Source organism: Phoca vitulina, unplaced genomic scaffold (genome assembly GCF_004348235.1).
Source record: "Phoca vitulina isolate PV1807 unplaced genomic scaffold, GSC_HSeal_1.0 scaffold9, whole genome shotgun sequence".
Classification (NCBI taxonomy): domain Eukaryota; kingdom Metazoa; phylum Chordata; class Mammalia; order Carnivora; family Phocidae; genus Phoca; species Phoca vitulina.
The window spans coordinates 41,196,642-41,212,346 of NW_022589712.1; the positions used below are offsets into that span (position 1 = coordinate 41,196,642).

General features: G+C 32.5%; 1 protein-coding gene across 4 annotated transcripts in view; it reads left to right on the forward strand.

The window, feature by feature from the left end:
* The window catches only part of TBC1D32 (TBC1 domain family member 32), a 199,939-nt gene that overhangs the window by 68,927 nt on the left and 115,307 nt on the right, over window positions 1-15,705 (forward strand). For all 4 annotated transcript variants that reach the window (XR_004299994.1, XM_032407977.1, XM_032407976.1 and 1 more), the window contains 4 exons: window positions 1,565-1,703; window positions 4,528-4,615; window positions 6,395-6,513; window positions 14,480-14,596. Coding sequence is in view for 3 of the 4 variants with exons in the window: in XM_032407977.1 (XP_032263868.1) it covers window positions 1,565-1,703; window positions 4,528-4,615; window positions 6,395-6,513; window positions 14,480-14,596 (463 nt within the window). In the remaining variant the exon portion in view is untranslated. The remainder of the gene's footprint in view (window positions 1-1,564; window positions 1,704-4,527; window positions 4,616-6,394; window positions 6,514-14,479; window positions 14,597-15,705) is intronic.

Genomic DNA, 15,705 nt, shown 5'->3' on the forward strand with positions numbered 1-15,705 from the left:
ATGGATTCATTTGATAAGTTTGATTCTGCTATCTCTTAGCTTTAGATATCTTTTAAAGTTTGGGCGTTCATTTTTGAGAGATTTTTTTGTTTGTTTCCTTCCCTACTTTTCTCCCTCTTCCCTTACTGTTTCTCCCTACTAACGTTTTTATGTTCGTTTCTTCATGTCCAGTTTTATGGTTTTTCTCTTTATGGTCATGTTTTAAATAAATTTTCTCTTTATGGTCATGTTTTAAATAAATATTGTATTGGCATTTTGAGGCTTCTGTCAGTGATGATGCAGATATCACAGATACAACTGAAGAACTAGAAAATAAATTGATCATATGCTCATTTCTAGAAATGAGTATCTGTCTGTGTCTTCCTGTTGCCCTAGGCTTGTGGCTTGTCAAAGTCCCACTTTTAGAGCCTATGTTATACATATGTAAGTATTTTGTTATATGTGATATTTTTTAAAATATATAAATTTTATTTTAATTCAGTTAAATATATATTATTTTTATTAGTCTTACCCAGTCCTAGGTCTAAAGCAGTGAACCTAACACTGGTCTTGTGTCTCATATGTAATTCCGTTAGTCATTTATATCCTACTGGAACTAAATTTGGTTTCCATTGTCTCCGTTTACCTTAAAAGTAGAGTTCCATTTTTTTGTATTTCTGCTCTCTCTCCATGGTGGAATTTGTTATTTAAACATGGTTATATCTTTGGCCATTGCTTTGTGATTGGCATAGAGGATATGTGTCAAAATATGTACTAATCATTCTTGTTTTGATTAGAAAAGTCCTGGATTTCAAATTTCCTTAAAGTCCTTTTCAAAACAGACTCTGACACTTCCTTATTGGGGAGGGGAATGGCACACATCTCCATACTAACAGTTTCACTATACATGTAGATATTGGGTTTTGGCCTACTTTTATATCCAGTTTCTTTCCAGACAACTAGGACTATCCAGTAGGTAGTACATTTTCTCCTTTTGGTACTTCCGAACGAAGTGCTCATATCCCCTCCTACATTTCCATGTTTCCAGCTCTGACTCTCCTATTAATTGTGTCTTCTGATGTTTCAGACTTTTTCTCTGAAGAATGTTAGTGGCCTTCCTTTTAAAAGTGTTTTGAGGAAAAAAATATCATTCTCCAAAAGTAAAATTAAAAACCTATGAAAATAAAGATACTGTACCTGATATGCTTTAGAAAGTTGGAAGACAGATACTCTATAATGAAAAGAAAGTATAGAAATAATGGAGATATGGAACTTGGGGACTCCAGGCCCAGCAGAATTATGGTAGAAGAGAATGAAATTAAAGCAAAGATGAGAGAACCTAGATGTAATAAAAATGCTGACACCTATAGTTAATATTTGATTAAAGTTAAAATTATTGGGTTAGAAAGTATAATAATAAAAACTCAATATCAAAGAAACCATACTTTTTATCTTATTTTTTAAACTGAATACTTAGCCATCAATATGTACTCTATAAGTTTACTAGCAGTATTAAGCTGAAATATTTTCTTTTCAGTTTTGAATGTAATAAAGAAATGCATACCTTTCTTTTTACCTGTTTCAGTATGGCTTGGGAAGAGAATTTGTTAGATGATTTACTAAATTTTGCTGCCACTCCCAAAGGACTACTGTTTCTTCAAAGAACAGGTGCCATCAACGAATGTGTGATGTTTATGTTCAATCGATATGCAAAAAAATTACAGGTATGAATTACTATCTGCTGCAGGCAAAAAGAATTTTTGTTGCTGTAAAAGCCATTAAGAACATCATTCTGTCTTCTCTGCGTGAAGAGGTTATTAAACCTCAATTAAAAAACCATATAGCATTGTAATATTTAACTTGATATTTTTTCAGGAAAGCATTAGAGTTGATGTTTCTATCTATGGATATGTTTACAGGATGGGAAGCAACCAGATGGAATTGAAAAATACAGTTAACCATCCAGATGTGTTATAAATATAATAAACATCTGGTTACACTAAAACTGGGTGGAATTTCAGGAGGGGGAGACCCTCATTGGGTCTAAATGTACATGTTAATAAGAATTTAGTCCTCACATTAAAAAATATTTGTAGAGGGATTTTACTGATACTGTTAAATAAAATATAGAGTATAGTTTAGTCCTTTCTCAGATGTTCAGTGAGATATATTCAATGAGGTATGTTCAATGAGGTATATTCAGCTTTTTGGTGTGATAGTATAAACATCTCTGAACTTGGCTTTTTAGGATCATATGTATGCTTTTTTAAAAGTGTCTTCTTTGTTTCTGGCATCTGTTGTATATTGATGTTACTAGGTTACCAGGTTGTAAATACCTTTTTATTTGTTCTTCAGTTCTAATTTCCTGCTTTTGCCTAAGCCTGTAAAAACACAAAAACTTTTTTTTTTTTTTTTTTTTTTAGTTTTTGCCTGTGAAGAGTAAGTAGTTTATGAGGGAGGGCCATGACCATCGCTTCACAAATAAAACATATGAACATTAGTTCATAAAACCTTACGATATTAGGTTTGTATGTGCAGATATGTTTTTATTGTTCTTACTTAAATGGATCTCAAGTATAGAGAACTTAGTTATTTACATGCCTCAGTTTATGGCATACTGTAAGATGTCTGTCTTGATTAATTTTATTCCCCTTTCATTTCTGATTCACAGTTCATTTCACCTGGCATGCATCCCTCTACCCCAGGCTTCCATACTAATGTGTTTAATATGTGTAATATCCTGGGATGTGTATACTTCGTGTTGAATATTGTCTTAGTCCATTTAGGCTATTAAAATACCATAGATTGGGTGGTTTATAAACAGCAGAAATTTATTGCTTACAGTTCTGGAGGCTGGAAGTCCATGATCAGGGTGCTAGTGTAGTCGGGGGAGGGCCCTCTTCTGATCATAGATGTCTCATTATGTTCTCACATGGATAAGGGCTAGGGAGCTCTCTGGGATCTTTTTTGTAAGAGTACTAATCCCATTCTTGGGGACTCTCCACCTCATGATCTAATCAAGGTCTCACTTACTGCATCACCTTTGGGGATTAGGATTTCAACATATGAATTTTGAAGGGACACAAACATTCAGACTATAGTAAATACTTAAGTTTCTTGGGAGTTTTAAGTTTACATAAATGAATTTGTCATTTTAATATGAATTTCTCTGCTGGTGAGTTTGAATCTCCTTGTGTACTTAATTAACCATTTGGGTTTTTATTTTTTTTTACATTTTTGAAAATATTCAAGCAATTCAAAGACATTTTTCTTTCTCATCAGATGCTTGAGACTATGCATACATAACTTTTGCTACTGTGATAATATATCTAGGACTAGATGTCATTGTTTTAACATTTATGAATATGAAAAAAATCTAGTCTTTCTTTGTACCACACTGGTGGTTATAATAGAAGATACTGTTCCCTGTTCTCAGTAACTCACAACCTTATAATATGATACAATACTTTAATGGTGCTTTATGTTATTCAGGACTTTTTTGGAAAATTTAGATTCTCTGGTATCTTGTAAGAAAGCCACTAGGCCATTTCCTTAATATTGCTGAAGAGAAAGTAGAGACCCAGGCTTGTTAAATGATCTGTGAATGCTCACACACCTAGTTACTGAAAGCAGTAAGACTAGAGCTCAAATTTGTCTTAACAGTGTTCCTGAAAGCTAACTCTTAGTTTAATAAAGGATCTCTGACTTCTCTGAAGTTTTTCTTTGCCTCTTCCTTTTCAGTACTTAATGTGAATTTGGGAGGCTCCTGTGGCTGCTAGTATCAAAATCAGCAGGGTCAATGGGGATGACTGATGAGTAAGGTGTTTTTCAGTTATTATGGAAGAGGGCAAGCCAGGAAAAAGACATTCATATTTCTGTACCTCTGTGTCATCTAACTACAGAACTAATGTATGATAAATTAAGGAAAGTGGAAAATATGAGTAATAAAATTAGAAAAGGAAGGCAAACTTATGAAGACATGAATAGCAGAAAATTGAAGTATATGTATGTATATTACATATACATATAATATATGTAATATAATTACCTTAGGGAAAAAAATCACATTTCCTCTAAAAATAATTACCATTGAGAAGATACTATTTTTTAAAGTTTTTTGATTATTTACAAGTATATTTCAACTGGTAGTCAATACAGATTTATTAATGAGGAAATTTATTATTGAAGAACTAACCTAAGGAATAAAATAATAAAAGTTAAAGTTGGAAGGCATGCTAATCTTCATCTGGTTAAAGTCCCTTATTTTATGTATGAAGAGACTTAGAACTAGAGAGAGAAGTGACTTATTCAAGGCGAAAAGCTACTTAATTTTAAGGCTGGGGCCAGAACCTATATCTGAAATAAGATTGTCAAAAATATTAACTCATTGTTAGGGTGTCTGAGTTTGTTTTGCTGCTCATTATCTTTACCTGAAAGAATGGCTAGTATTCTAAGAAGAAGAATCAGTAACTCTACATGTAACATGTAAATAAAATATTATCATTTTATGTTTTCCTGCTTTTCATTGTTCCTTACTTATGTTGTTAGATCAGCAGGCATAAAAAGTTTGGCTGTGGAGTTTTAGTAGCACAAGTGGCGTCAACAGCAGCAGGTGCAATAGCACTACAAAGTTCAGGTAAGTTTTTCCTTTTAATTAAAATTCTAATTATTTTAAATAAAATGAGCAAGCCAATAGAAGATTTAACTGGCATGATCAGCTCTCAGGATGTTTATTTTAGAAAAGTTAGTAAGGCCTAGCTTTTCCCAAGTTAGGAAAAGTTAAGCCTTAGGTAAGGGAAAGTTATGGGGTTTCCTTTATTTTTTCTCTTCCATGAAATTGCAATGGATTTTTTTTTTTTCCCTTGAAAGATATATATACACACATCCTTGTTCTCTTTTCTGAGAACAATGGAACATAAATTAAACTGAGAAGTACTTGATCTTTAGGAAGTTGTCTTCATCTTATAAATCAAAAGGATATCATCCTTTCAGTACAACTGAATCTTACAGGATTTCTTTCTTTCTTTCTTTTTCTTTTTGAATCTTCTAGGATTTCTTAATGCTCAGTTTTAGTGGCCTGTATATGCTTCAGAATTTACAACCACAATAGTTAGCATACATACATACATCCCATTTCCTTATTCCCCTTCTTCCTCTTTTGCTTCTTGAAAGCTTCCCTCTCACCACTTAGCTTTCACCACTGTCTTTGCGGTCAGTATGTATTAACTACTATGGATTGGATTTTTAAGAAGTTTAAACATCACTAACTTAATATATCTTAAGGTTATCTGAACCCTGAACCAGAGACAAGACATACCTCTAACAGAGATGCTATGGTTATGTTTTTCAAAGCTTAGGGTTGATGAATTACAACATCACTTACCACAACTGATTCTCTCCTTAAATGAAAATATTTTACTATAATATATCTTAAAAACCGTTTCGCTAAACTAATTTGGACTATTTGTATTATGAAACATGTTTCTTGGTAGAAGTTGTCCTAAACTGAACAACTTATTTTTTCTTCTACTCAATATAAAATCTAATATACTGCCGTACTAGAGGCACATTAATGGAAGCATTTGGAGACTAGATTTAATCTCTGATTTCCCTATTGGTCAAGTCATTAAGCTTCAGCCTCATGGTATCAAGCTTTTCATCAGAGGGTTAAATGCAGTTATTTTACAGGACAATGGAAGGAAGACTAACACTGCTTGAGTTCCTATGAACTTAGGGTACTATATTAGTAACTCTAATTTATTCTTCATGGCAACCCTCAAATATAGCATTATTTCAGTTTTCAAAAGGGGGAACTGATGCCCTAAGAAGTCAAGGGATTTGTGTAAGGACACACAACTACTGAGCTGGCAGGTTTATAATTTCAACCCTGATATTCTTGATTTCAGAGCCCATATTTTTTCTCTTATACCACAGGAGGCTTTCTGCTGTAATGTTATCACACTTACCGATTTTATGATTAGATGTTCTGTTTTACACTTTTTTATGTAATTTGATTCTTCATAAAAGAATTTAATAATCAACCTTAATAATCACTTTCACTAGATGGGCTTTCTAGGGGCGCCTGGGTGGCTTAGTCGTTGAGCCTCTGCCTTTTCAGAAAAACATGCTCAGAAGTTATTGGCTAAGGGATAAATACTAAGACTCAAAATTCAGTTCTCCAGGGAAATAGTGTCTCAGAATTTAGTCATTATGCAGTTATGACAATGAGGTATCATGAAGGTATAATGAAAAGCAGGAGATATAAGTTTAGAGGTTAGAGGTTATTTCTTACACAAGATGTAAGTATGTATCTTTTGTCACTGTGGACCAATCTTATCAGAGGGATAATTATGTCTTTTTCCATAATCCCAAGAAATAATATACTGTAAATATGATGTAACATAATTCTTCTTAGGGTTTATTAATGCACTTATAACTGAATTATGGGCCAATCTGGAATGTGGAAGAGATGACGTTAGAGTAACCCACCCCAGATCTACTCCAGTGGATCCTATTGACCGGAGCTGTCAAAAGGTAGGGAATGATCTGAGTATCTCTCTCAAAATTACTTCATCCAGGCTTTATATATATATTCAGTTACAACCAGCAGCTTTTCCAAACTTTCTCTTCTCTCCTTTATTTCATTTCTAATTTTTTTGTTTTCAAAATAAGTGGCTGGAACTACCAGTGTTCAAAGAGAATTGCATTTTGCAAGGATGTTTTCCTTTCAAAATGTTTTTACTGTAATTTTTCTCTTAATAAAGAGTAATACACACTAGACATGCTATGAAAAAACAACCTCCCTCCCCCCACCAAAACCCTAAAACAAAAACCAATCAACCAAAGCAAAAAAAAAAAAAAAAAAAGCCCTTGGGTTTAAATCTAATAGAAAATTGTCAGGATTATTTGAAGGATGACTGGGCAAAGAGAAGATGCTATCATTTAGTGTAATGTGCCAAAAAAAGAAATTCTAAAGTACCTATACAATGTTCTATTATAATTCAATGGCTTTTATGTATTTGGTATGTTTCCCCAATTTTTTTTTGAATTTGCCATGTTAACTATTAAAATCAGCATTGGGGATTAGATCATTCACAATGTATTAGATATAGTCCATAATTAATAGATATATGAAGAATAAGAGAAATGCGATTCAAACCCAGAAAAAGGCAACTAATAGAGATTGAAATGATGAAGAAATTGGAATTATATAAGAATTTTGAAGGAATTGTTATAAGTAGCATGCAAAGGAAAATATTCTTGTAATGAATAAACAAACTGGAAATTATAGTAAAGAAATAGAAACCACATAAAAGAACCAGATAGAAATTCTAGAACTAAACTACGTTATCTGAAATAATTTTCTAGATGGGCTTAATAGAATATTTAAATACGACAGAAGAACTAGTCCATGAACTTGAGATAGATAAATAGAAATTATATAATCTGAAGAACAGAGAGAAAAACTAGGGAATGCTTCTGTGATTTGTGAGACCTTGTCAAAAGTTTTAATACCTTTGATTGATATATAGAAATAGAAGAAGAAAGGGAATGGGACAGAAAGATATTGAACAAAAGCTGAATTTCCAAAGATCTTGAAAAATGTAAATTTATAGATCAAGAAACAGTGAATCACAAGGAAGAATACGCAAAGAATGAAAATGCAAAGGCAACCACAGCAAGGCTCATTATAGCCGTACAAACTGCTGAAAACTAAAGATAAAGAGAAAATCTTGAAAGAAGCCATAGAAAATTATACATAGAGGGGAACGGCAGAAAAGTGTGCTGATGTCTCATTAGAAACTGTGGAGGCCAGAAGATAATAGAGCATCTTTAATGTGCTGGAAGGGGGAAGCCCAGTCAACCTAGAATTCTGTATCCAGCAAAAGTACTCAAGGATAAAAGTAAAATAAACTTTAAAGGTTAAGAAAATATTTTTTAGCAGACTTGCATTTTATTTAACACAAAAGGAATTTCTTCAGGTTGAAGGACAATGATACCCGATGGATATTTGGATTTTCAGACTGAAAAGAAATTGCAAGTAGGTGAGTGAGTATAAAAAAGCCTGTTGGGGTGCCTAGGTGACTCAGTCCATTAAGCCTCTGAGTCTTGATTTCGGCTCAGGTCATGCTCTCAGGAACATGAAATCTGAGCTTTCTGTCAGGCTCGCACTCAGTATGGCGCCTGCTTGGGATTCTCTCTCTCCCTCTCCCTTTGCCACTACCCCTTGCTCACTTGTGCTCATGTGCTCTCTCTCTCTCAAATAAATAAATAAAATCTTTAAAAAACAACAACAACCCTGTTTTTCTCTTAATTCATAGGACTCTTTAAAAGAAAACTATGACATATAGTGGGATTTATTTTATACTTAGAGGTAATATATATGACAGCTCTACTACACAGGGTAAGCAAATGGTATAATGGTATACAAATCTGTGTGGTTTCAAGATTCTTAAATTTTACATGAAGTGGAACAACATTAATTTTTAATCCCTAGAAAATATTTCTATTTCTATTATAAGGTTGGGATTTTCTTTAACTTCTTTGACTTTGAATTAGAAATGTCAGCATAAACTAATGGTTAATTTCTGTTAAAAAAACGTATATTCCTGTAAACTGTGAACTGAATTATCTAGAAATAACTCATAGCAAACATTCTTAGTGCCCAGCTTGTAGTTCTAAATATTATTCCCTAGGGAATTTGGATTTAATTTTACTGTCTTTTAAATTATAGAAAACAATAATGTGGCCTCCGTATATAATGAGGTACACTAAACTCATTTCCAGTCCAGCCTCCTCTTACCTCTCTATACCTGTGTTTTGGAATATGATAGACAATAGTACCATGTGGCTATATAAACCTACTTAAAACCAAAATTAAAAATTCAGTCCCTCAAGTACATTTAATCTTGTGTTCAGTAGCGACATGTAGCTAGCAATTGTTGCATAGTTCAAATAATATAACATTTCCAACACCACAGAGAGGTCTATTGGACAGCTGACCTAGAAAAACCACAAATAAAATGCAAAAGGTAGAGCTAAAATAAAATCCTAAAAATAACCCTATGCAGAGAGGGACAGAAAAGGGACGGGAAAAAAGAAAACAAATAGGAAAATAGTAGCCCTAATCAATAACTGCATTACATGTAAGAGACTAAATATTTAAAATGCAGAGATTTTCAGAATAAGATCCAAATATGTGCTGTCTCTAAGAAATTCACTTTAAAGAAAAAGACACTGATAAGTTGAAAGTCAATGAATAGAAAAAGAGGAAAAAATATACATTAGAAGACTGCAGTAGCCATATTTAATGTCAGAGACAGAGAAAATGAAGTAATGTTGGATTAAGAAACATTGGTCAATATGTCAGGAGGACATAACAATCATAAGTTATGATCCTAGAAATGAGATTCAAAATATATGAAATATTAAAATAACTTAAGGAAGATATAGGCAAATCTATAGTAATAGTTGAAGATTTTAACATTCCTCTTTTAGCAATTGATGTGACAGATCTTTCAGTCTGTTCTCAGGTACATGATATGAATATCACTAGTTATCACTTGATCTAATTGTTCTTTATGGATTACTATATTCAGTGACTGCAGAACACATATTTTCAAGAGCACTTAGCGTGCTTACCAAGAGACTTGCTGGGCTGGAGTGTTAAGTCTGCATAAACTTAAAATGATTGGAATAATACAAAGTATGTTCTGAGACCTCAGTGAACCTAAGTATCACAAGCTAGAAACTGTAAAAGCCCAAATATTTGGAAATACACCTGTAAATTCACACAGCTCAAAGAAGTCATAAGGGAGATTAGGAAATATTTTAAGGCAGAAAATAAAAAGTAAAATAGAAAATTTGCAAATGTTTCTGAAGTAGTGCTAAGAAGGATATTTAACTGTAATATTTAAATTAGAAATATCTAAAATTAATGAGTCAAGTTTTCACTCTAAGAAACTGGAAAAAGAACAAATTATACCCAAAGCAAATGGAAGAAAGGAAATAATAAACATTAGAGCAGAAATCAATGAAACAGAATAAAGACAAATGAGAAAAGTAACAAAGCCAAAAGTTGGTACTTGCAAATGATTATTAAAAATAATAAACCCCTGGCTAGACTCATCAAGAAAATGAGGGGCCCAAAGTTAATCAAGAATGAAAGAAGAGTTTCACTGAAGATCCTGTAGTTATTAAGGAATAATAAAGGAATATTATAATCAGCTTTATGCTGTAAGTTAAACAACTAAGATAAAATTGGCAAACTCCTTAAATATGCTTACCAAAACTGACCCAGTATAAAATAGAAAATCTGAATAGCTATGTTTCTGTTAAAGAAATCGAATTCATTATCAAATTCCATAGAGAGCCACGTGGTTTCACTGGTGAATTCTATGAAACTCTTAGAGAGAACAACACTCTCCCACAAGTTTTTTCACAAAACAGAGGTTGAAGAATTAAGTTCTAACTTACGTGAGGAGACCATCATAATATTGATGTGGATGAGATAAAACTGTTACTGAAAAAAAATAGACAAGTATATCTGAGCATAGACTTAAATATTTAACAAAATATCAAATTGTATATAGTAATATATAAAGGATCCATCATTTTTTATGATCAAGTGGAGTTTATCCCAAGCAACAGAAAGTTGGTTTCTCATTCTAAAATGGGACTATAATTCACTATATTAACAGAATACAGAAGACTCATATGATGATTTCAATAGACATGGACACATCATTTGACAAAACTTAATGCCCATTTATGATAAAAACTTGGCAGATTTCATTCAATCTGATATATACTATCTATCAAAAACATGAATCTCATATTTAATGGTAAAATATTGGACCTAAAATCTGTTCACTCTTATCAATTTAACATTGTATTAGATCTTAGTGCGATAAGTAAAAAAAAAAAATAGGAAGGCATACAGATTAGAAAGATGTAAAACTATTTAAAATGGTTTGATTCTCTTATCTCAAATTCGCCTTTTTAAATCACTTTCTGATTTCTGTATTAGAAACTTAAAAATACATTTTTGGTGTAATAAGTATAATTAATAGAACCCCAAATTTTAATTTCTTTTCCCCCGGTACTGTCTACCCTCAAAATCATTTTCCTTCACAGCTTTCTATCTATAAGGTAAAATGAAATTCCCATTACTTTTCTGGAAAAACTTAGTTCTTTTTCCTAGAGGATAAAGGTAGTGATCATTAACATAGTACATCTCCTCCTGCCTACCTGCCTGCTACTTTGCAGTCATAGCTCTCATCTCCTCTTGCTTTGCTGTATAGTGTGATCCTCCCAATGTCCTTCCAACCCTCTCTATAGTATGGTACCATCAGGTCACTTGGAGAACCATTTTAAATGATCTAATAGTGTATTTGTCCTCTATTACAGTGTGAGTTCTTGAGGGCAGGGACCATTCCTTCGTTCATATTTTTATTCTTAGCATCTGGCATAATTGCTGATAAGCAGCTGGTGTTAAAATATTTTGAATTAATAAGTGAATGGATGATCATTATCAACCTGAAGGAGTTTTAATTCATAAAAAATGTTTGTTCTTGGGTAATTTTAAAATGCTTTAGTCTCAAGATACATCAAATATTTGGCCTTTAATTAGTTTCCTTACTATTACTTTACAAAACCTTATTTTCTTCAAGACATGGAAGTAAAATGTTTTGTGCTAATATAAATTTTAGGATAATTAATGTTTGATATTAGCACGTCTTATGATGTTTTCTTGGGAACTCATGATTATATTATAAATAAGACATCACAATTTTATAGTATGCTAATGTTTTTAAAAAAAATGCTCACTGTATGAAAAATGCATTTTTTCTCCTAGAAACAAGCTGCTGAAATTTTCTCGTTTCTTTAAAATTGTTTAGTTCGTTTTGTTCAACTATAATTACTGAATTTTTACCTTATGTTTTACATAATTAGAGTACCATATCAGAAGTTACCATGATTCTATGTGGTCTAGGTTGTTTTATTTCTTAGGTGAAAGGAGGAAGTTTCATGTTTACCCATGGAATTCCTCATGTGCAAATAATACAAAAACTCTCAGGATAGTATTGATATGTGATTTGTAAAGACCATGTGCCTTTATGGACAGTGTCAGATGTTAAGATGAACATTTATTAAAAAGTTTCTTGTAATAATAGATAGGAAGGATATTTTAAATAAGACTCATTTATAACTCTAAATACTGGGTAAGTATTAAGAACATTTATAAAATATTTACATATTTATTTATTTATTTTTATTTATTTTTTTTTTTTAAAGATTTTATTTATTTATTTTGACAGAGAGACACAGCGAGACAGGGAACACAAGCAGGGGGAGTGGGAGAGGGAGAAGCAGGCTCCCACCGAGCAGGGAGCCCGAAGCGGGGCTCGATCCCAGGACCCTGGGATCATGACCCGAGCTGAAGGCAGACACTTAAGGACTGAGCCACCCAGGCGCCCCTATTTACATATTTAAATTATAAAGCATTTTCTGTTTATTTTTTAACATCTTATTTTTTTCATAAACTGGATGAATAATACAAATATGAAATCTATGTTAATCATCTTTGTAGTCAACACCTGGATGATTAGTGAATTTTTCCTAGGTGGTTTCGTAGGTGGCCATGAACTCTCTAGTTTCCCTGCAGTTCATTTTATGTATAATTAATTGACACATTCCTTAAACATCCTTTCCTTGATACCAGTTTTTTTGTTTTGTTTTGTTTTCTCTATAGTGAACACTTCTTGCATAGTGTTCTTTAGATAAGCATTCAGTAAATGGCAACTAGGTTATTAAATTTAGTCATTCTACTTTATGATAACTTTATTACTATCCAAATGATACTAGGTTTAAATCAGGAGTATATAGATTATTTTCTTAGAAGTAATTAAAAATTCCATCTTCATTTTATGGAATATTCATGGGAAGAAAAGGAAACTTTTAAAGAATTCATTTTTCATTCTACAGCAACATTTTGTTAAAATCCACTGTGTTAAATATATTGACTATAACCACTGTTATTTGTTAAGGAATATTGCATTTGGCGTAATAAGGGTGGAGGTGGAGATAAAATGGACTGTACCTTCCAAGTCCTCAAACAAGGACTGTGTAGCACTGGTGACATTGTTAAATAGTGTCTGAAGATTATACTGGGAGTTGTAATGAGTAACCTAGCCTGAAAATAAGAAAATGCCGATTAGTTCTGCTGCCAACTTTCTGATTGCGTGTCTTTGGCTGAGTCACTTAACTTCTCTGGTCCTTAAGTTTTTTCATCTAGTATGTGAGAGATTGAATGAACTGTTCTTTTAAATTTTCTCGTGTTCTGATTACAGTGAAAATTCTTAATTTGATTCTCAAATTTTCTGAATCCAGTGAAAATTTTTTTTAAATGATAAGCAGAAAACTTAATAGTTACAAATAAATACAACTAATACAATATGAATGAAACATACAAGTATTGGCAGAACACAGGGTTTCTAGAGGTGAATAGAATTCATTAGAAAGCCTTCTAGAAAAAAATGTGGCAAGTTTATGAAGTGGGATAATGAGTAAGTGGGAGGGTAGGAGGAATATGTTGGTAGGATCAAAAGGTTTGCATATGTGGCAGTCATTTATTTGAAGGAGACCACAGGCAGATTCAATTGACTGAAGTAGTGATTTCCTGCTGAGGAATAATGGAAAACAAGGCTTTTGACACTGTGAAGAGAAGAAAGGTGTCAATTAGTTAAGTGCCTTGAAAGTCTTGCTAAAGAGTTTAGGCTTGATAGTGATGGGCAACCACTGCATGCTTTTGTTCAGGTGATCCAAAGAATGAACTGTGCCTGAGAAAAATCTTCAGGTTGCTTTTAGTAAGATGAAATATGAGAGCTTAAAAACTTCATGGAGAGATTAACTTGTTAAGATTGCACCAGAAAATGAGCTGGTTTTGATAGGTAAAGCCATGGCTTTTTAAATTAACTATAATATTTAGGTTAGTTGGATTTCCAGTGAATGTAGTTAAAGGATAAAGAAAGCCTTGTGACCTGAATGCGAGAATATATAGAATTTATTATCTTGCTTCAGAGCCCCACAGTGTTACTCTCTTGTATTTCTTACACATCAGTTAAAACAATGCATATAATGAGAAAGATGGATCATTTTTTTTTTAACATTTAATATTATTTTATTCAGCTTTTTCCAGCAATAAAATCATTTCATTTTTTTTCTCAAAACCAAACTTTTCAAGAGATACAAGACATTTTAAAACATTTTCCAACTCCTATATATTCTGTTACAATTGTTGTGCATTATCAGCACATAGATTATTGTTGAGGTTAGCTATTTGGCACTTAACATGTATGTATTTCACATTTATGTAGATTAATTAGTCTTATTTTAAAAAATTAACCCTCATAGTCATACTCCTATAAAACTGTATCATGGATGTGGTTGAAAAACATGCACCATTTAAATGACAGTGTTTTCTTTCTTCCCTGCCTAGTCTTTTCTAGCACTGGTGAACTTGTTACCGTATCCTGCTGTTTATGAGCTGGTAGGCAATCAAGATCTTCCTAATAAAGCAGAGTATTCTCTTCGTGAAGTCCCAACGTGTGTTATTGTAAGTCATTTTCTTTTAATCTTTACCTTATATAAGTGGTATTTGAGATTTGTAGTACAGTGCAGTTTGACAGAAAAAAGGAACATTATTTAATGGTGTTTAAAGGCTGATTTGATTTATTTACCCATGGAATATGCTCCGAATTATCTGTGCCTGGAATTTTTGATCCAGGTCACCTAAAAGTTACAACACCTCTTGGAATACAAGGTTAATGCTCCCCAGTCAGGAAAGAAACATGGCATAAACAGAAATATGTACATGAATGATTTTTGGATGGTTTATGTTACTAGTCACACTAGTGTTGCTTCTTCATTGGCTAGAATAATTAGGATTAAACTAGATCCAAGGAGTCCAATATATTTTCTGCTTATATTTTAATGAACTACCTATTACTGCCCCATGAGGGCAGTATATACATATTTATTTGAGACTTTTTTCATATTCATACTCCCAAATGGGTAACTTGTTTTAATCATTTAGAGATATTTAGTTCCTTATCTTTGGGTAACTTTATGAATTAAGCACATAAAATATGTACTTATGCATTCATAAAGAATTATTTAATTAACACTGAAATTCTATTAATCATTCCTATTTTCTGGTCCCTTTGACCTGTGTGTTATTGTTTTTTCTATAGTTTTGCCCATTTGAATATTTTTAATTCTTGTTAATCCTAAACATTATAATTTTTAAAAAATTACTCTGGAAATTTTTGATAATTTTATGAATGAAATATAAAGATAGATACTTCTAATGTTGGATTTTTAATTTCTAGTCTCTTTTCCTTGAAGTGTTTCAATTTTACCTTGTGCTACTTGTATCTTGGCATTTCTTAAGTAGTTTTATAATTAGCCATTTATGTGTCTGTCTTCCCTGCTACCCTGTGAGTGCCTGAGAGCAAGTAGGATATCTTAGTCATCCTTAGCATTTAGCACATAGTAGATGTCCAGCGAATGGTTTTTGAAGATATTCCTAAAATTATTGCCTTTGTTGAAATCAGTTATGGGAGTCTTGTCACTCTCTTCTATGTCTGTGATTCTACTTCTGGTTCTCTTCCAGCTTCTCTGGTCTCTCCTATATAGTTTCCTTTGTGGACTTCTCTACCTCTG